The sequence below is a fragment of the Mercenaria mercenaria genome, chromosome 6 (assembly GCF_021730395.1).
Source record: "Mercenaria mercenaria strain notata chromosome 6, MADL_Memer_1, whole genome shotgun sequence".
Lineage (NCBI taxonomy): Eukaryota > Metazoa > Mollusca > Bivalvia > Venerida > Veneridae > Mercenaria > Mercenaria mercenaria.
The window spans coordinates 39,160,004-39,183,158 of NC_069366.1; the positions used below are offsets into that span (position 1 = coordinate 39,160,004).

The 23,155-nt window shown below is 36.7% G+C and overlaps 1 protein-coding gene across 1 annotated transcript; it reads right to left on the minus strand.

Moving 5' to 3' along the window:
* Window positions 1-479: 479 nt before the first annotated feature.
* Window positions 480-21,879, minus strand: LOC128558021 (putative tyrosinase-like protein tyr-3). Its single transcript, XM_053546769.1, has 6 exons — window positions 21,802-21,879; window positions 17,558-17,756; window positions 16,541-16,569; window positions 9,318-9,418; window positions 3,371-3,632; window positions 480-1,121 (listed from the first exon to the last, which is right to left on the minus strand). Exons 1-6 carry the CDS (start codon window positions 21,877-21,879, stop codon window positions 480-482), a joined length of 1,311 nt encoding a protein of 436 aa, XP_053402744.1.
* Between the last annotated feature and the right edge of the window lie 1,276 nt (window positions 21,880-23,155).

Below are 23,155 nucleotides of genomic sequence, written 5' to 3' on the forward strand. Positions count from 1 at the left end.
AGATTGTTCCACTAATACGTCCCGTCTTTCAGACGGGCGCATAGAAAGCAGCGCAATTTTCCACTCAAAAATATTTGTGCCGGTGGTAAACTAGAGAAAGCAAAATCCGTAAGTCAAGGGTCGACATAATGCCAAGGAATGTGCATGATCGTTAGAAAGCGCTGAAAGAACGTAATAATGAGAAAGCGCCGAACAACACATGATCAACAACATAGACCATTTTATATGTAGCAAATATGAACATGATAATAAGACTGTCTGTGTATTATAACTATTGTTGTGCAAATATCGGCGTCACATCGTGATATGTCAAAGTATGGACAAAGTCACAATACAGCAAGTGAGTGCATAAAAATTGCAATTTGTTGCGTTTACATTTGCTATTTATTTAGCTATTTAAGTAGTATAATATTTTCATTTTCAAAATAATATAAGCGAAAATATATTCGTTGCATTTTGCAGATAAATCTTTAAAATGACTACAGAAATGTTCGAAATTGTTGTTGAAGCGTTGCTGGAGCTGCGACCATAGCGTCCTGTAAAGCTGTTGCCGCAGTTCTACCATCACTCGGTGGTGCGTCAAATTCTCTACCTCTGTTCCTAGGAGGACGCTCTTGCTGTCCAGATCCCATTCTTGCTGAGCTTATCGCCATTGCACCTGCAAAGCCCCCACTTAATTGACCACTACTGTCTAGTATTTTTGATCGAGATACGCACGTGTTTTTAACACTATCGCAGTAAAGAGGCGCTGGAGAGGGGCAGTTAGGACAGCAGTCAGGACAACTTGGTTCTGGGTCATAATTAAACCAGTTATTGATCCATTGTGGTCCGATTCCATCCCTATTGATGTACCATTCAAAGCCTGTCATTGAAGCATCTGGGTGATTGCTATTGTCAACAGGAACTTCAGGATAATCTCTTGTCGGTTCTACTCTGCATATATATCTTTGTCTGCGTCGAAATTGTTCCCAAATATAGTCAACATAAGCATGATGCATATAAAATACAGGGTCATAGCCAGTTGTAATAAAAGCGCTCATATCTCCACCCACCCAAACATGTGGACCGCCGTGGTAACCCTCCAGGTCATAGACAGGTGGAGCCGAAGGTCTTGATATGTTCTGAAAAGCATTGATTTTGCTGTTGAGTTTCTTCAACGTATTACTATTTAACCATATCAAATTAAGACCTTATTGATTAATACATCAATAAGAATTTATTCATTTCATAAGTGAATATAAACTATAATGAATGAGTAATCAAAACATTACCAGAGTAACAATGGTAATTCTGGTATAATAAATTAAGTTAAAGCAAATAACTCTGTAAGTAAAGGAAATGGTGGGGAGTAGTGTAGTGTATATCGAAAATAAATGATACTGACGTCTGTATTTCGTATCGGGTATAACAGCATTTTAATGTGTAACGATGCGTCATTTTTTTTTTTTTTTTTTTTTTAATTTATTATTTGTGACTTCTGCAAAGCAATTCTGAAGGGTAATTATGTTTTTGACCCAATTTGTCCCCAAATTATCCAAAAAAAAACTGAAAGTTGACGAAATATGCCAAAAGCAGTTTACAGAAAGTTAGGTTAAATCTTCAATTGTTATAATATAGTATAATTCTCTTTGTATACCCTTAACTCACGCTAGAAAAGTACCGCAGAAATACGCTTGCTATGACATTTTCAGCAGAAAAAGAGATGAAAATAGGCAACGTGATGTATTAAAGCATAAATTTCTTTCATTTTTTTTTAAATGCTACAGGCCTATCAGGCAGTGTGCGTATAACAATGGTAAAAGATTTGGCCATAACAACGCTTCAATCTTGAACTGCAAAATGAAAATATCAGAAAAGTGACTGAAATGTTCAATCTCTTGAGAGAGAGAGAGAGAGAGGGGGGGGGGGGGGGGGGGGGGGGGGGGGGAGAGGGAGAGAGAGAGAGAGAGAGAGGCGAGGGAGGGAGGGAGCTTACACGAACAAAATACCATCACAATACACCAGTCCCATTACGGTATTGAAACCCTACCGATATTTATAGCCGCAGACGTGTGCAGTTTCATCTTTTTACTACAAAGACAAAGAATATGAAAACCTAATTCTTTGCTTTGTTGGGCCGACACGACTACAGATGGTCATATGGCGACATCCCAGCTTGTGATGGTGGAGGAAGACCCCTGGTGCCCCACTGGGCATTATTTCATCACGGGCTGGAGCACCTGTGTAGCACCGCTGATCTTCCGTAAGCAAGCTGGATTGCTTTCCCACTTAAAGAATGCCCACAAGCGAGGCTCGAACTTGGCCTACATCGCTGAGGGACAAATGATTTTAACCCCTTCCTAAATATTGACTTTACGTCTTATGGTATTATAAGAAAGTTTGGCCGTAATGACGTCACTATTAGGATACTTCTTTCTTGTAATAACGATATTATATATTGTAATAACGCAATATTTTCTTGTAAAAATGATATATTAAGTCATCATAACGTGAAAAGATGTAGTTACGTCATATGGGTAATTTTCTTGTAATATTAATAAAAATCTATGCATTTATAAATTTTGCTTTTTTGTTATGTTCGGTGTAGGAAATTCTGATTTTCATTTCAGTTTTTTACAAGTAAAACGTTTGTAAATTTTCTGTTAAACAGAAACTCTATTTCCTTGTAAAAGTATATTAAATCTTGCTTGTAATATTTGATAATTAAAGTGTCTTCAAAATTCAAAAAGTTTATTCCTACTTTTACCCATGGAGGCATTTGGAATAATGCACATTTTTCATTTGGTACTTGAAAAAGAAATAAGACACAAAATCTGTTACAGAATTTTTAAATCAAACAATAAGGTTTTACTCCCCTAGTAGAATTTCAAAATCAGAAATAAATTTCATTAAAAACGGAATAGACGATTTTATGGTAAAATAGTATCTTCAGAACAAGCCTTCACCTGAACTATCATTGTATAACATTAAACCGCAAACTGCTGCTATTTTGTCATTTCACTACCAAGGCATTCTTATTTATACATTGCCTATATTTGTGTTTTCTCTACTGGCAAGTAAAAAACTTGATCAACTAGTGCAAAACATGGTTTATTTAAACTTATTATTATAATCTATAACTATTTCCATCAGCGTGTGTGTCATTCAAACGTTAATAATATACATAATTCAGTTTAAAGGAATAGATCAAAGATTTAAAGATAAAAAAAAACAACATTTTATCATTGTGCATTTAACCGAGTGAAATATGACTTGTAGAAAATACAGTTCGCTTTTAATTGTTAAAAGGTGTTTTCTAACCATTGGCAGAGAGTGGATGAGGGGGTGGTCCTGACTGTAAGCTGAAAACTGGTAAAATTCTGATACTTACAGCTAAATAGCACTGAGACAAGACTTGCTGAATCTGATCCTTCTTGAAAAGTGTACTGCCTCTGCCATAATTCCTCTCTAACCCCCCTTGTCCTGTCACCCAATACGCTGCCGGACCACTTGTTACTATCCCTTCTCCGTTACCAAAGTATGAATCAGTCCAAAGTATAGAATTAACAGGATTGCTCATGGCGTCATCGAACGTGCTTGCCCAGTACGGAAGGAACACTGAACGGTCGTACATTCGCAATACTTCTTCAAACCTTCAAAGTGTTAAAGGAGAGTATAGTTTTCTCTAAAACTGTCTGAAATATAGTGATTCATAACATTTTATTTTTTACTATAATCAATTTATTACTTTTGTTTTGAAGGAAAAATCTATCTCAAATTTATTTACAAGGTTGGAGCGATGTTCCTGATATATTGGGTGGGGGGATACTTGAAAATTCAGTTATGAGTCTTGTTTTACTCTACCGTTTTATTCTAATTTTGAATGATCAGAATCCACGAGCACCGTTCGAGGTCCGGCCGGGCTCCTAGCGAGCTCCGCGTGACTTTTCTGCGATGTCCGTACGGATATCCTACGATTGCATCCTCTAAAGAGGACCAGACGCTACGATTTTACCGTAAGACCGTAAGGATTCTAAAATTGGTGGACTCGTACGATTTTGTGACCGAGGCATAACATACCAAAGATGATAACATAACATTATTATTATCATTATTACCATTATTATTATCATTATTATTATCATTAAGCAAATTTCATTCTACATTGCAACATGGGCATTAATTATATACCTATAAAAATTCTGTAAAAATGTCGGCATGCATGCCCAGACAAAGTTCTATAAATAGCGCACATAAAAACTTCAATAAGTTCCATTTTAGTATCGATAAACATTGAAGATTTCTTTCAATAACAAAACAACAAACAAAAAGGTAGAGGTATATAATAAAAGGGTCATTATAACAGTAGCTAGATCTGGGATTTTGTAATCGGCTCTCGTGGAATTTGGAAGGACAGATCACACTCGGCGCTTGTGTCGTAGGCAAATTATCTCACGCTAATTTGTATATTAACTTGTGATTTTGAATAAAGTATACGGTAAAACATAATTAATTAATCAGACATGTTGTTTTTAATTCCATTACTATCCGTTTTATTTAAATACATAACTGGTCCAGGGGAAATAATCAAATGCAGGCCTCCCCATAACCGCCCACAACCCTCTATTCGTACCTGTATCCAATATAATCTATATTTATAGGTTATTAGCTTTGTATCGGCAAATATGCACGAGTTCTCAGCTGAAATATTGCGCGACTTTAGGAGCGCAATATTCTTCCGCTGAAGAACGAGTGCATATTTCCCGATGCAAAGATAATAACCTTTTTATCACATACACATCAACACGTAAATATAATGTAAATATCATAAATTTGTTAAATAACCTGAATAGGATTGACAATACTGAACTAAATGGAAAAAATAGTGCAAGAACAAACACTGAATTACGTCACGCACCCGATATGAAATTCTGGCGTCAGTGTATGGAAAAATATTGACGTTTCTGGTACCAGTGTAACTTAACGGGGAATAGAAACGTGTATGTAATAAGTCCCGTTATAGTACACTAATATCTTACTAACCTGTGACCCGATGATGAATGCAACGTTTCATTGCATAAACCTCCGTTATACTGTACTATGCCCCAACGATAACTTGATATTTACAAACATGACTATAAATAGATTAAAATGGAACATAGGGAATTCAGCATTTTTCTAGCATGTTACAATCTAAATATTTCCGGATTTTGTTCAAATTACAAATTAGCTCAGTGGTAAAGCATAATGTCCATGGTCAACAGATCTTTTGCCGTGTGGGTTCGAAACTCAGTATTGAGAATTAATTTTTATTTCACTTTTGCATAAAAATTAGGTTTCCTTCATGAGCTCTGTGACAATACGACAGAGAGGTATCTAAAGCCGATATGGCAGATCAGAATAGTTTATTATATATCAAAGATGATAGATTAAATGCATGCACTCAAGTCATGCAAATAATGAACATGCTATTGTGTTATATAAAGACATATATACAAATTCAAACCATCAAAGTAAGAAACAAAAGTAATGAAATAAAAATGAAAACGAATAGAAAAAAAACAAATCTGAAAAAAAAACTCTTATGAAGATCCGAACCCACAAAACAACTTGCTTATATCCAATTGTTGTCTGCAGTTTACCCAACTGAGCTATGTTGCCATATACATAATAACTATTTAAAATGAAAGAAATACCAATATTTACTTGTCAAGTAAATGGGTAACCATTATGAATTATTATTTCGTCAGTTATCATGAAATAGACTCGTCCTCGCGTTTCGGCGGGAATCGCGTTATCATTGGGGATTAGTAGTAATCGCTACGTTATTTACATCTGTTACATATATTGTAGTAAATAAATAAATTATATCTTGGATATTGTCTTACAGGTTAGTTAGATATTTTACTCATTCATTATACTCTAAATATGTACTGTTGTATATTTTCATAGTTTATCAGTAATTACTTTATTAAAAGGAATCAGTGTTTCATTCTCATATACATGTACTTCTATCATGATTATTTACAATTGCATTCACCTTCGTTATACTGTAGTAATCGCTACGTTATTTACATCTGTTACATATATTGTAGTAAATAAATAAATTATATCTTGGATATTGTCTTACAGTTGTAGTGTCCCGCCAGTCCGAAAGGACCCATGTCCATATACCAACAATAACAAATTAGTTGCCACGTTATAAGACTGAGGCCATAGCCATCAATGAGGTTAATAGTTAATAGCTCTACCGGCTGGAAGCAGGCCGTGACACTTGCGCGCCTCGTGAGATCCGATCTGGCAAAAATCCACTCGAGTCGAATACAGCATCCCAGGTCGAGCTACTGTTATAATAACCCTATTGTATTAGAGTAAACTGAATGAAAATAGACTTTCCCCCCATCAAGCTGATTCGAATACCTCGTATTGGTGCCGAAATGACAGAACCTTGAAGTTCCCTTTTCCGTACTTTTCAGATCTATAGGCTAATACATTACAATATATTTGATTGTGGGGTAGAAGTGTGTGTGTGTGGTGGGGTGGGGAGGGGAGGGGGTGGGGCACCAGTTTGGAACGGAGGCGTCATCGACGAGGCGCATAGGTATAGGTAGGTGAGCGGGCCTTTCTCCCATGTTAAGTGGAGAGGGCGGTCAGGGGGTCTACTCTAGTGCATTTTTAATTCTAATGTTTCAGAAATATTATTCCTTTACTAAAATAGTTGGGAACAACTTTGATGAGTGTAGGTCACTTCTAAGCCAATAGGGAGAAGGTGTGCGACGGGCCTCTTGGGTCTCGCCCTGGCGCCGGGCCTGTATTAAAAACTTATTGATGTTTCGGCAGCTGAACCAATCATAATCAAAGCTATCTAATTTAGTAATTGATAATGTACTTTCAAAAACATCGGAAAACATTGATTTTCACAAGCAGTTTTCTCTTTACACCAAGCTCAATATTAAATTGATTTTACATAAAAATGAAGATAATTTCAAAAGAATAGCTGATTGACAACCTAATTGTAAGAAAACTGCGATAGACACGTGCTTTACGGATTATTTGAATGAGCGATGACTGTTATAAGTAAAACAATCTTAGTTTGAGAGTGATTATTTTGTGAAGAAAATTATGACCTTAGTAAAATTGTACATAATGATATTATAAACCGAAATATCGCGCAAATTATACGAAAAAGTACGGAATCCTGTTGGGGCCATTTATAATGTCGCCGTCGCGTTTATGGGGTCGACACACGACAACGCGAAGTGACATAGCGGCATTACGAAGTGACACCCGACAATCGCAAACGACGGCGACAATCCCAAACGACAATGTCGCGATATCCACTTTGAAATGTCGCCTTTCAAAAGCACGATATATCGCGATGTCACTTCGCGTTGTCGAGCGTCGTATCGCATTGTCGCTATGTCACTTCGTATTGTCGCGATGTCACTTCGTGTTGTCGTGTGTCGACCCTGCAAACGCGACGGCGACATTTTCAAACGACATGCGATAATCTCAAACGACGCTCGACAACGCGAAGCGACATTTTCTTAATTTCAGAAAATGATTTAACTTGTTAATGTCGTATCGTATGTCGCGTGTCGCGGGTTTGGGCGAGGGTCGACGCGCGACAATTCCAAACGATACACGACACGCGAAGTGACACTCGACAATACGAAGCGACATTTTCATAATGTCGTATCGCATGTCGCCCGTCTACCGGTGAAAAGGTAAAATATTTCCGTACTTTTCCGTACGGAAAATGTCCGTGTTTTTCATTAACTTCAGATAATTGTAGAATGTTCCAAACACAAGATATTTTAATGTAATAACTTTTATATATCAAATTTAAACATTGTCTAAACGGATATGTAACTTGTATAATTTTACCGCCAACTGTTTCGTCGGAGGACCGTCTCAAAATGTATCAGTTTTCGTGAAAATATGCATACTGCTTCATATATTAAATAGAGGGGTGGTCCTTGTCTGAGAAGCCATATCTTCATAACCTGATGTCCGATTTTAATAAATGATACCTTGTTGCAAAGGACAAGTCAGTACCTAGAGAAAAGAGGCCACATCAGGTTCGAACCCAGTCGGCTAGGGGTCAAGGTCATAGGTCAAATTCCGGTAATATTCTCAAAATATGAACTTGTCAGAGCAGTCAAGACGGTCCTGAAAACCCAAGCACTACGTTCACTGAGTCCAATGACACCACTGAAACAATTCTCACGGCTCCCCGGGTCGGGTCAGCTTAGTCTTGGCCAGCACCCTGTCGCATATAACAAGTTAAATCATTTTCTGAAATTAAGAAAATGTCGCTTCGCGTTGTCGAGCGTCGTTTGAGATTATCGCATGTCGTTTGAAAATGTCGCCGTCGCGTTTGCAGGGTCGACACACGACAACGCGAAGTGACATCGCGACAATACGAGGTGACATAGCGACAATGCGATACGACGCTCGACAACGCGAAGTGACATCGCGATATATCGTGCTTTTGAAAGGCGACATTTCAAAGTGGACATCGCGACATTGTCGTTTGGGATTGTCGCCGTCGTTTGCGTTTGTCGGGTGTCACTTCGTAATGTCGCTATGTCACTTCGCGTTGTCGTGTGTCGACCCCACAAACACGACGGCGACATTATAAATGGCCCCAACAGGATTCCGTAAAAAAGTCATTTTGGCTATACAGTTGCACTTAGTTCTGAAGTATGGAATATGGAAATAAAGAATATATCTCTCGGAATATTTTTAAAACGGATTCACTTTCTAGTATACAAATCTATTAGGATTTTAATAAGCTGCACTTTCTCTGTCAGCACTAGTGTTTGTCTTCTTATTTTGTGTGACTGTTTCTCGTTTTTGTGAATTAATATACATATATTCAAATTAAATGGAGTGTTTGTCAAAATCGAATGTTTACGTTAAAATGTGTATTACGTAAACTGATCTTCTGTGTGTTTTTTCATTATGATTAGATATTCTTTAATTTTCTATTTCAAAGAAGATCAGATGGAAACTTAAGATACGTAATATGTTTAAAAATGTCGTATATTACCTTCTTGAAATAAAGTTATTGTTATTTTTATCATTATTCTATCTATGCAAAATTACAAGCAGATCTTTCAATTTGGACAGAACCATTAGCTGTTAAAAGGGGTGCATACCAAAAAGATACTGACTGAATGAAGAACAGCGCAGATCATGATCAGACTGCACGGGTGGGCAGGCTGATCATGATCTGCACTGGTCGCAAAGGCAGTGCCAGTCGTGACCAGCATGATAAGGGTTAAATTATTTAGCTTTGTAAAGAATATCTTTTGTGGCACTTAATCACTTACATGGTTATATAAACTCTATGCCATGGTAGAAAGGAAGCGCCACTGTGGTGTTTATCTGAAGCTTCGGCGTGAATCTTGGCAAATAGGTCAATGTAACCATCCTGAAACAGATGTTTTATGTAACAAGCGGATAAATACCACAACGTATGTTTTAAACGAAAATTGACAAAGAGTTAAACAGTACATGGATTGTTTAACAAATAATGTATATAGCCCCTCTGCAGTAGTCATCGGACATGTTTTCAACATATAAGATGATTTTGTGAGTACTTCTTCTCGTATATATCGTTGTAGAGGTCACAAAACTAATTTAAATCCTTACTTGTATTTTTCAATTAACTTTCAAAAGAACAACGATAACATTTTTGAGCATGTGAATTTCTTCTTCTTTTTTTTTTTTTGGTGGTGTGGAGGGGGGGGGGGGGGGGGGGGGGGTTGTTTGAGATTACACCCAGTAAGACCAGAATTATGGTAACAATATTTCGGCACCAATCAGAGTGCTTAAAGAGGACCTATAATTTTGCATCGAACGTCTCCAAATGTATTTGACCTAGTTTCCTTATGACACTTGAATATAACAAGAGCTCGTATAACACGAAATGCCCCCCTTGATGCATTCAGTAGCTGCACAAGGAACAGAAATTACTTGGTACTGACCTCAAATCAATGTGACCTTCACCTTTGACATACTGACCTCAAAATCAATAGGGGTCATCTGCTGTCATGATCAACCTCCCTTTTAAGTTTCGTGATCCTAGGCCCATGCATTCTCAAGCTATCGTCCTGAAACGGTTTAACTGTTCCGGGTGACTTTGACCTTGACCTTTGACCCACTGACCTCAAAATCAATAGGGGTCATCTGCTGGTCATGATCAACCTCCTTATCAAGTTTCGTGATTCCAGGCCTAAGAGTTCTCAAGTTATTTTCAGGGTCACTTTGACCTTGATCTTTGACCTACTGACCTCAAAATCAATAGGGGTCATCTGCTGGTCATGATCAACCTCCCCCTTTAAGTTTCGTGAACCTGGGCCCAAGCATTTTCAAGTTATCGTCCTGAAACGGTTTAATTGTTCCAGGTCACTTTGACCTTGACCTTTGACCTACTGACCTCAAAATCAATAGGAGTCATCTGCCGGACATGACCAACCTCCTTATCAAATTTCACGATCCTAGGTCCAAGCGTTCTTGAGTAATCATCCGGAAACCGTTTAACTGTTCCGGGTCACTGTGACCTTGAGCTTTGATTTACTGACGTCAAAATCTTTAGGGTTATCTGCTGGTCATGACCTACCTCAATATTATCTTTCATGATCCTAGGCCCAAGCGTTCTTGAGTTATCATCCGGAAGCCGTTTAAATGTTCCGGGTCACTGTGACCTTAACCTTTGACCTACTCACCTCAATATCAATAGAGATCATTTGCTGGTCATGATCAACCTCCCTATCAACTTCCATGATCCTAGGCCTAAGCGTTCTTGAGTTATCATCCGGAAACCATTTAACTGTTCCGGGTCACCGTGTCCTTGACCTTTGACCTACTAATCTCAAAATCAATAGGGGTCATCTGCTGGCCATGACCAACCTTCCTGTTATCTTTCATGATCTTAGGCCTAAGCGTTCTTGAGCTATCATCCGGAAACCGTTTAGATGTTCCTGGTCATTGTGACATTGGCCTTTGAACTTAAAATCAATAGGAGTCATCTGCTGGTCATGACCAACCTCCCTATCATCTTTCGTGATCCTAGGCCCAAGCGTTCTTGAGATATCATCCGGCCGACCAACCGACCGGCCGACCGACCGACAGACAGACAGACAGACAGACATCTGCAAAACAATATACCCCTCCTTCTTCGAAGGGGGGCATAATATATGCTTACAGGGCCTAAATGTTTGTGTCGTACTTAACGAGGGTTCAACGCAATAGGGGCTAACTAGAAAACATGAGCTTTAACCCATACTTCTCCATCTGAAAAATGTTATAACATTACATGTAGAGACTTACCCTAAGCCTTCTTTACAAAAGGGAAATAATCCGTTTAGGTTACATTCTACCAATTCAATTCCTTATTTATTTCATATTAATAACAAAACATTCAGACCTCATTTTCAGCACTTAGAGCATTTCAATGATATGAAAACCATATATGGTCATTTAGTATAACATGTCTTCTTATCAAAAATAGAAAAATATTGACATGTTATGTTGTATATAAGAAAAATAATCTGTTCCGAGAAACATCACCCTCTAAAAATGCCCCCATGAAAACAGCCGTTTAGCAATTACGCGTAGGTAGACATTTTTCACAAAGAATAAAACTTATTCCAGGAAATTTACAATGAAAATGGTCTAGATCAATTCTCAATACAATAAGCAATAAACATAAGCCAAAAATTTAACTGTCACCTCCTCAAGTCACTCATTATACCAGATTTCATCCATAGCATGGAACTACATTTTGGACTACTTCACATGAAACACTGAGTAGTCACTTCCGGTTTGGTGTAATCCGTCCTTAAAGGTAAATTTTTCATACTCAAAATGTGTTATTTTCACTTAAATTGTACCAGTAACCTAAATGCATGGAAAAAATACCAGTTTGAGTTTGATACAATCAATTTTCAAGGTTTTATGGCTTTTTCAGTAAAGTATGCTAGCGCGCCAAATTTCCAGGAAAAAAGCTGTTGCGACATCATTTTTGACCACTTTTCCTTGCTTGGGCTTATTTTTGCCATATTTTATCAAGTTTTACCATAAACTGCACTCAAATCACACACTGTTACTGTAAAATATACCCAAACTCACCCCTGACACCTAAAATTTACCAATATTTAGTCAATAAATATGCATTTTTTGAAAAAAATACACCCAAAACAGTGATATTGAACTATTTTTAGTTTTTCTTCTTTTTCTCTGCTAAATTGCACTGAAATTGTCATTTTCTATCATAATCTGGCCAAACTAGCCTATTTACAGCCACATCTAAACAAGTTTCAATTTTTACCCCTGCACAACTTATAGGTTACATTCTACCAATTCAATTCCTTATTTATTTCATATTAATAACAAAACATTCAGACCTCATTTTCAGCACTGTAGAGCATTTCAATGATATGACAACCATATATGGTCCTTTAGTATAACATGTCTTCTTATCAAAAATAGAAAAATATTGACATGTTATGTTGTATATAAGAAAAATAATCTGTTCTGAGAAACATCACCCTCTAAAAATGCCCCCATGAAAACAGCCGTTTAGCAATTACGCGTAGGTAGACATTTTTCACAAAGAATAAAACTTATTCCAGGAAATTTACAATGAAAATGGTCTAGATCAATTCTCAATACAATAAGCAATAAACATAAGCCAAAAATTTAACTGTCACCTCCTCAAGTCACTCATTATACCAGATTTCAACCATAGCATGGAACTACATTTTGGACTACTTCACATGTAACACTGAGTAGTCACTTCCGGTTTGGTGTAACCCGTCCTTTATATAGTGAAATTGTAGAGTGAACACCGTTTCTTAATCCTAATCCTGCCCATGTTATATCAGTGCAAAGGAAAAGTAACCTATCTATGATAAATGCCATGTATGATTACACAGTTATGCATCTAACAGTCTTGAAATTGATTTCTTCGATTTTCTCATATTTCTAGATATTTTTCCCACATTTTGACGCATATGTATGGGTAGTTGAGATTGTTCTCTTTCCAGTAGTAGCCTTTTCAACATATTTCACCTTGTGAAATTCTGTGTGTTTTGACTTTTTAAAAAAAAATCGTCTGTTTGTTGACAATTTTCACCACAAAAAAATGTCCTACTTTCCCCAGGGCAATCAATTATTTGATCTTTACATAGTTTTGTATTCAGGTTGCTAATCCATGTGGCAAGTATGCATCCTTTTTTATGATTAGAGGTAACAAGAAATATCTTTAAAAATGATGGTCGGCGAATTGTAATAAGGAAAGAAGTTTATGAATTTTTCATCTAACATTCATCTTTCATCTAATATTTTTCAAATTGCAAAACTAAACACCGCACTTTAACAATTTAAATGGTTCTCTTTTAATTTTTCGCAAAGGTTTCGTAGGGTTGCAATTTTGTTTCGTTTATCCTTAGACGAATAATTACAGCAGTCGTTTGATGAAGATTCATGAAGCGGTTCATGAGAAGAGATCATAAAACGTGTTTATATTTTTAGCTAAATTGGTCCCTATCCCCATTTGTAACAAACTAGCAGGAGACCTTACGATATTGTTATACATCGAGTTTGATAAAAATCCATTACATTTTAGTGGTTAATGCGAAGAAAGGTATATCTACTTTTAGCTATAGTGGTCCCTAATAGGACCCAATTTCCTATATAAATAAATTTGGAAGAGGACCTTATAATGATGCTCCAGACCAAGTATGACAAAGATCCATCAAGCTGTTCATGAGACGCTGTATAAAGGCATTTCTAGTTTTAGCTCTAGCAGCCCCTAAAAGGGGTCAAATGTCCCAGCTGAACAAAGTTGGCTGCGGGCCTAATAAAGATGCTACAAATCAAGTTTGATTAGAATACATGAGAAAAAATCAATTAAAGGATTTTTTTATTTATTATTTTTATTTATTTCTAAAATAGGCCAACTGATCCCGCTTTAACAAATGCATATTCGCTATTCATGAATCTTTGGACAATGACGTCACACCTATAAAAAAGTGAAGGTCAAGCAAAACATACAATTGTAATTATTTCAATATTTCTGTTTCATAAGTAAAGTTTGACCGTAGTCATTTCACATAGATAAACTGTATGCAGCGTACCTTCATTTCAGTGTAATGAGATTCAGTCATTATATAGCATATACATAATAAAACAGATTTCAACTGAGTTCAATATTTGCATACCATACTAAAGAAAAATATTCATATATAATAAATCAGTTAAATAATTTATAACAAATATATCAAAGCAAACAAGTACTCATTTTAATATGCAGTCTGAATAAGTCACAAAAGCAAGAAACCTTTTCATATACAAACGACAATTGTAACAAGGAAAATCTTTTAAAAAGCACTTCTCTACATAAAAGACTCTTATCACACCCTTATTCATGTGATACGCAGACCGTATTCAGCTCTTTCTTTAATTTGATATATGTTGGTATTTGAACAGGTTTTTATCATATTTATTAAACTTACTTATCATTTTGAGATATATCAATATTTTTGCTAAATATACTGAGCCAAAGTTAGCTTTAAAACTGTGAACAGCGTCGTTTAGGATAAACGCTTTGTCTACATTTCACTCAGCGTAGCACAATCGACAGAGTGAAAGAAATTGACACTCTCGTCCAATCAGGCAGAGTGTTTCATAAATCTTCCATTTTGATAAATTATCTATAATGCGTTATCAAGTAGTTTGATTTGCAAATTGAAGTCACGTGGCATAGGTAATGAATTCGTTCTTAGACGGCGTTCGCCGAAAAGGTGCATAGTTTGCATGAGGTTCTAGGTCAATAGTCACCTAAGCCTATCATAAAGTCTTTGCGGAGTTGTCTCCATTTTTCCAAATATTTCAAAGGAAAGCTTTTTTATGCTGATGAGAGGGGTACTATTCACCCTGTATGTACGGATGACTGTTTACCTCAAGTTAAGCTACAATTAGATGATAGACTTGTCATTCATCAAATCGCAGTTAACTGTACTAAAAGCCCAGCAGCCTGGTTAGCTCCATATTAATTATTGTCAAACAGAAAGATTTATATAAACAAGAGCTGTCACTAATGGTGACAAATGCCCCCGCAGCGCCATGACCTTTGACATGGTGACCCTGACCTTTGACCTGGTGACCACAAAGTCAGTAGGGGTCGTGAACTCAATAAGTACTATCAGCATGTGAAGTTTGAAGGTCCTGGGTGAAGTGGTTCGCGAGTAAAGTGCTTTCATGCAAAAAGTTAACGTTTGACCTGGTGACCTTGACCTTTGACCTGGTGACCCCAAAGTCAGTAGGAGTCGTGTACTCAATAAGTACTATCAGCATGTGAAGATTGAAGGTCCTGGGTGCAGTGGTTCGCGAGTAAAGTGCCTTCAAGCAAAAAGATAACGTTTGGCCTGGTGATCTTGACCTTTGATCTGGTGACCCCAAAGTCAGTAGGGTCGTGTACTCAATAAGTACTATCAGCATGTGAAGTTTGAAGGTCCTGGGTCAGTGGTTCGCGAGTAAAGTGCCTTCATGCAAAAAGTTAACGTTCGACCAGGTGACATTGACCTTTGACCTGGCAACCCCAAGAACGAACGAACGAACTAACTAACGAACTAACAGACTAACGAACGGACGGACAGTTGGAAACTAATATGTCTCCCTTCGGGGGCATAAAAAATCAATATTACATTTTATCCAGAATTAACAGTTTCAAAATGTCAACTGGGCTATGCTGATACATGTATTTTGTGAAAAGCTTATACTCTGTATTCTTGAAGACTTTTGAAGGAATAAGTCTATATTCCGTATTCTTAAAGATTTTTAAGGTGTATTCTTATTCTTGGGACATTTTAAGGTGTATCGTCATAGGAAATATTCCTATGTCTTTGAATTTTTCAAAAACGTGTATCATGGTTGAAACAAGACTATTATCCACAGCATTACATACTTTATAAGATGCATCATGGTTTAAAAATATTTGTATGCCCTTGAAAATTGTAAAGTAGTTCAGAAAATGATTTTGTTGAAAGCATATTTAATGTATTACCATTTATTTGAAGATTTCTACACTTATGCCTGCTTACCAAAAAAAGGAGGCATAATTTGGCCAAAATACATTTGACCCAGTGAGGTTAGTAATTGACCTAGAAAAAAGAGAAAATAAGTTTCAAAGCAATATGCCTTTAAATGATAGCAATACGTACTTGCATGCAAAACTTTAACCAAGGTGTGACGCCGACGCCGATGCCGACGTCAGAGTGAGTAGAAAAGCTAGATAGTCGAGCTTAAAAAAATGAAAAATTCATCACAAACTTTAATAGAAAATTTTACTGCAAAGGTTAAACAGAACATTGTCTATTTTGCAAACAAAATCTCCGGATTTACAAGAAATAAATCTTGCAATAAGTCTGATACTTTAAAAGATACTGTTACAATCTTCAATTTTAATTATTTTCTTAAATGTTGCATTTAAAATGAGCATGAAAGTGTAAGTATGCTTTACTTGTATTTACTTTAGTGTACATACTACCATGTTACGTGACACAACTAGAAATTTTCCTGTAATAATCAATATAAATTTGTATGTAACTGAAAACAGAAGAAAACAATCTAGTTTTTTTTTCTTCTGTACAGTTTTCAAAAATTTAGGTAGCCCTTTATTGCGTTGAACCCTTGATATCTCAAAAAACATTTCAAATATAGTGATGAAACCGTGTAGGAATAAAATTCAGCATATTTTAAGTTATGCACCTGGTGTTTTGTTTGGGATTTAACTTAGCAAGACAAGAGTTATGACCCTTGATTCTGTCAAAGATATGCATAAAGGTCCTAAAAGTCCGTACATATTTTAAAATATATTTGCCCTTGAGTCATTAAGCTTTACAGGATTTAAATATTTTACTCTCAGTGGTTCCCGCCCCCCCCCCCCCCCCCCCCCCCCCCCCCCCCCCCCCCCCCCCCCCCCCCCCACCCCCCCCCCCCCCCCCCCCCCCCCCCCCCCCCCCCCCCCCCCCCCCAACACACACACACACACTCAACCACCTCCCTTCAACCACCTCCCAACCGCCAGGCACCCCGGTCGAAGGAAATATAAAAGTTTACTTAGTATAGCATTGCCGACAAGTACACATGGAGAGACAGAGAGGCATCAGTGCACTATGGACATATATCTAGTTTTCTCTTTATTTGACAAGTCTTCCTTTTCGTGTTTGTCTTTAAAACATCGTTACCTATTGTACGCTTATGCATTTAACTGTTGTTAAGAACAAGCAATATATTTTCAATATATTCATAGGATGTAAGAATTTTCATGACAATGTGTTCTGTACGTGTACTATTGCACACGCGGTACATTGTATATTGTATATTGGTATATTGTACATTGACTAGTTTATTATAAAAGCTCTAAAAAAAACTTTGATTCCCATCTAAAAATGCAGTAATAGTGAAAGGAGGTACAGTACCACATATAATCTTTTCAAAGTTCTGTGAAACCTTTCCCTTTCTCTAGGAGACAGCGTCCGGTACTCTTTCCGCGTTCATTTACCAGACGGCGGGTATTGGCTTATCCTAGGACGTTGTGTAGACGTCCTCGCCTGAGTACTTCCTGCGAATCCACAAGCATTCGATTGCATTGCAAAAGGTTCTTGAATAGGTTCCATACCAAGAGACGCCGATATATTTCTCAAGACTGATCGATCTTTCTCGTTTAATGACATGTCAGGGATGATGTTCCACATCAAATCCTGTAAAAAAAAGTTTTAGTCAGTAGAAAACAAACAGGTAAATGCCATTTATATATACTGTTTTCTCGTGTAATTATTAAAACACATTGAATTATATGAATATTTTCCAAGTTTCCATAAAATAATTACAGTATTCTCATTTGTGATCGCTCGATGTCCGGCGTCCGTCGTCTGTCGTCTGTCTGTCTTCAGAGTCTTCTGTCTGTTGTCTGTCAACATTTAGCTTGTGTATGCGAAAAAGGCTGTATTTTTCAACTGATCTTCATGAAATTTGGTCAGAATGGTAACCTTGATGAAGTCTAGGCCGAGTTCGAAAATGGGTCATCTGGGGTCAAAAACTAGGTCACTAGGTCAAATCAAAGTGTATGTATGCGATAGAGGCTGTATTTTTCAATTAATCTTGGTCAGAATGGTAACCTTGATGAAATCTAGGCCGAGTTCGAAAATGGGTCATCTGGGGTAAAAAACTAGATCACTAGGTCAAATCAAAATGTATGTATGCGATAGAGGCTGTATTTTTCAATTAATTTTGGTCAGAATAATTACTTTGATGAAATCTAGGTCGGATTCGAAAATGGGTCATCTGGGTTCAAAAACTAGGTCACTAGGTCAAATCAAAGAAACACCTTGTGTATGCGATAGAGGCTGTATTTTTTAATTAATCTTCATGAATTTTAGTCAGAATGATTACCTTGATGAAATCTAGGCCGAGGTCGAAAATGGTTTATCTGGCTTTAAAAACTAGGTCACTAGGTCAAATCAAAGAAAAACCTTGTGTATGCGACAGAGGCTGAATTTTTCAATTAATCTGATGAATTTTGGTCAGAATGATTGCCTTGATGAAATCTAGGTCAGGTTTGAATATGGGTTCTCTGGAATTAGAAAGTAGGTCACTAGGTCAAATCAAAGAAAAAGCTTGTGTATGCGATAGAGGCTGTATTTTTCAATTGATCTTCCTGAAAATAAGTCAAAATAATAATCTTGTTGAAATCTAGGCCGAATTTGAAAATGGATCATCTGGGATCAAAAAATAGGTCACTAGGTCAAATCAAAGAAAAACTTTGTGTATGCGATAGAGGCTGTATTTTTCAATTGATCTTCATAAAGTATGGTCAGAATGATTGCATTGATGAAATCTAGGCCAAATTAGAATACAGGTTATCTGGGGTCAAAAATTAGATCACTAGGTCAAATCAAAGAAAGACATTGTGTATGCGATAGAGGCTGTGTTTTTCAATTGATCTTCCTGAATGTAAGTCAGAGTGATTGCTTTGATAAAATCTAGGTCAAATTTGAATATGGGTCACCTTGGGTCAAAAAATAGGTCACTAGGTCAAATCAAAGAAAAACATTGTGTATGCGATAGAGGCTGTATTTTTCTATTGATCTTCATGAAATTTGGTCAGAATGATTGCCTTGATAAAATCTACGTTAAATTGGATTAGGAGTCATCTTGGGTCAAAAAGTAGGTCACTAGGTCAAATCAAAGAAAACCCTTCTGTATGCAATAGAGGCTGTATTTTTCAAGTGATCTTCATGAAATTTGGTCAGAATGATTGCCTTGGTGAAATCTAGGTCAAGTTCGAATATGGGTCATCTGGGTCAAAAAGTATGTCACTGGGTTAAATCAAAGGAAAACCTTGTGTATGCGATAGAGGCTAAATTTTTTCAACTGATCTTCATGAAATTTTGTCAGAATGATAGCCTTGATAAAATATACGTCATTTTCGAATATGGGTTATCTAGGTTTGAAAACTAGGTCACTAGGTCAAATCAAGGAAAAGCCTTGTGTATGCAATAGGGGCTGCATTTTACACTGGATTTTCATAAAATCTGGTCAGAATGATTGCCTTGATTAAATTTAGGTCAAGGTCTAATATGGGTAGTCTGAGGTCAAAAACTAGGTCAAATCAATGAAAAACCTTGTGTATGCGATAGAGGCAGTATTTTTCAATTGATCTTCATATAATTTGGTCAGAATGATAGCCTTGATGAAATCTAAGTCAAGTTCGAATATGGATCATCTAGGTTCAAAAACAAGGTCACTCGGTCAAATCAAAGAAAATGCTTATTTATACTCAAGATTTTTGCTCTAATTTTAATGATAATTGGCCAGAATATTTTTTTCCATGAAATCACTAGGTCAAACATGTTTACACTGTTATGGTGTGTTATGGTGTGTTTCTCAGGTCAGCGACCTAGGGCCATCTTGGCCCTCTTGTTCATAAATATAGCCATGTTGCATTAATCTTCTTAGCTTATTACAAGCTAAGTGTACAAATGTACAATATATAATATGTTAAACTAATAATTACAACATGTAAATTAATATCAACACGTCAAAAAGTTTTTACTGTAATACGGTGGTATGTTTAGGACATGCAAATATATCTTTTTCAGAATAAATGATGTCGTGTGCACGACATTTTATCTCGAGTACATGACACCTTATCTCGAGCGCTCGATATCTTATCTCGTGCGCACGACATCTAATCTCGAGCGCTCGACATCTTATCTCGAGCGCATGACAACTTATGTCGATCGCTCGACAACTTTTCTCGTGCGCACTACATCTTATCTCGATCGCTCGACATCTTAACTCGTGAGCTCGACATCTTATCAGGTGCGCACGACATCTTATCTCGAGCGCTCAACATCTTATCTCGTTCGCACGACATCTTATCTCGTATGCACGACATCTTATCTCGTATGCTCAACATCTTATCTTGAGCTCTCGACATCTTATCTCGTGCACTCGATATCTTATCTGGAGCGCTTGACATCTTATCTCGTGCGCACGACATTTTATCTCGAGCGCACGACATCTTATTTAGAGCTCTATATCTTATCTATATATATTAAGGCCCTTTGTGGGTATTCAGGTCATCAGTATGACTGCCACCATTTTTGCTTTTGTTTCGTTTATACTTTTGTTTGCAGGGTATTAATTTAAATACACAAACTGAACAAAAAAGCCAGCAAAATTTTGGTAATGACGCAAAGGAATATATAAGTCCTTGACAAAATAAAGATTTAATATGTAGGCTTCGCCCATATATTAAAGAATTTTCCCGTGCCATCTTAATTCATGCCATTTCTGACCATGTGCCATTTGATGTTGTCAGTCAACTGCGATTAGTAGCTACTCTAACATGCAGTAGCATCATTAATTATGTTCTTTAAATGTTGAAGATAGGATGACCAATTATGTGCACTCCTTTCCCAAATGATGAGATAAACTTGTCCTTGCGGGAAGTTTAAATAACATTTAAATAGACGGGACCCTAATTATCTACATTTCAGTATGTTTTTACTAATGACCTAAATTCACACAAAAGGCCTTAACATATATAGATAAGATGTCGAGCGCTAAAAATAATAAGTCGTGCGCTCAAGATAAGATGTCGTGCGGACGAAATGATATGTCGAGCTTTCGAGATAATATGTCGTGCGAACAAGATAAGATGTCAAGCGCTCGAGATAAGAAGTCAAGCGCACGAGATAAGATGTCAAGCGCTCGAGATAAGATGCCAAGAAATCGAAATAAGATGTCAAACGTTCGAAATAAGATGTCGTGCACACGAGATAAGATGTCGTGCGCTAGAGATAAGATGTCGTGCGCTAGAGATAAGATGTCGTGCGCTCGGGACAGTATATCGTGCGCATGAGATAAGATGTCGTGCGCACGAGAAAATTAAATCTAAAAAAGAAATGCATGTCCTAAAGATACCATTTTTGAAGGTGGCAGTTAAACTTAATGTGTAATAATCAAATGATCAAGCGTAACTGAGAAGCACAACCGTTTGACTTACTAAACACGTGCACACGTATATGATCCTTTTTATATGTAATGAAATATTTATGATATATTGATTCAATTCGTAATCAGCTCGTTTATAATTCGACAGTTGCGAAAATGCAAATCGTTTTTGAAAAAAATGAAAAGTACCTGTAAGCAACTTATTCTAGCTGCGAGTTGACCAATTGGTTTTCCTTCAAAGCTCTTGAAGCATGCGTGTGTTGCCTCTGGTACTAGCATGCATACCTGATGATTTGTTGTTTGTGTGTCCACTGCTTTCGCCATCAGAAACACAAAGACACTACACAAACTAAACTTTCCCATGTCGAGTTTTTCTACAATATATTATTACAGTAGTCATTTCCTCCTTGTTTACTGGTGCTTTTAACAACCATACCAAAGCAACAGTAAATTATATATACCAATAAAACTAATCACTTTCTATGCAATGTTTTATGTGCAAGAAAGAACTATAAGAGTCAAAAAAGTCTAATTCAATGTCAGGATAATGCGCCAAGAAAAAACATGCGTAATTTATATCGTCAACATTTAAATTCAAAATCATAAAGTGATATGTTATGTCTGTTTATGCATCTTATTCTACGATACCTCCCTGTACCTTTTGTATTACACAATTTGTCGTTATTATTTTGAGACACACATCAAGATGCCCCAGTAAAATTTAATCAAATTTTATGAAAAAATGTGCGAAATTTTACATTATAATCAAAAGAAAATAATTTATTAAAATCTTCCAGTAACTAAAAACGCGATAAAAATGGTGCCCAGTTACATCGGTCATAACAAAGTTTTCTTTTTTCTATAATGGCAAGAATCTGCATCATAACATTCACAGATATTCGACACATAATTACAATACAATACAATAGTTGCATTCAGACGTGATAGAAACTTGGGAGATATGCTCGTACATGGAAAGCTTAATAAAGTTATGAACGAAGGAAAGGTCGCCAACAAACGGGGTTGTAGACCAGGATGCATAATATGTGACATGTTAGCACACGGTCAGGATAGGTACAAAAAGAATAATAAAGTCAAATGCCAGTTAACTAACCTTGTGTACAGGATATATTGTACACTCTGTGAAAAAGTTGTTTACGTGGGAGACACGTCGAGAACGTTGAAGGAAAGGATGAAAGAACACGAGGCGGACATAAGACTGAAGAGACAAAAGCCAGTAGCACTCCATTTCAATGCAACAGATCACAGGGAAGATAACATGGGAGTGAACTTTCTAGAACTTGTAAAAGACCAGTCAAAATATTACAGGCAGATTAAAGAACTAGAATGGATAGACAAGCTAGAGACTGAAGCACCAATGGGCATAAATAAAAATGCAAGTTTAGGTGTCTTATGGCGTGAATACAAGTAAACATTGTTCACAGACTGTAGATATATATTTAATATTAACATTTTAATGTTAACATTAATATTAACATTTTAATGTTACATAATTTCAACTGCCAAGCTTGCGACCCATTCCGTCATACGGATAGTGTGGTCTATGATATTTTTATTCGAAAGTAGCAGAATTTACATTTGATATTGATATCCGATTACCATTACAATTGCACAGGTT

What these genes read in the sequence shown, in the direction of transcription:
- LOC128558021 (XM_053546769.1), bottom strand. Translation starts at nt 21,879, where the DNA reads ATGGGAAAGTTTAGTTTGTGTAGTGTCTTTGTGTTTCTGATGGCGAAA. An exon ending in CATAGAGTTTATATAACCAT is followed by an intron (nt 3,633 to 9,317) that starts GTAAGTGATTAA and finishes AACACTTTGAAG; the next exon opens with GTTTGAAGAAGTATTGCGAA. An exon ending in TGTCTCAGTGCTATTTAGCT is followed by an intron (nt 1,122 to 3,370) that starts GTAAGTATCAGA and finishes AATGCTTTTCAG; the next exon opens with AACATATCAAGACCTTCGGC.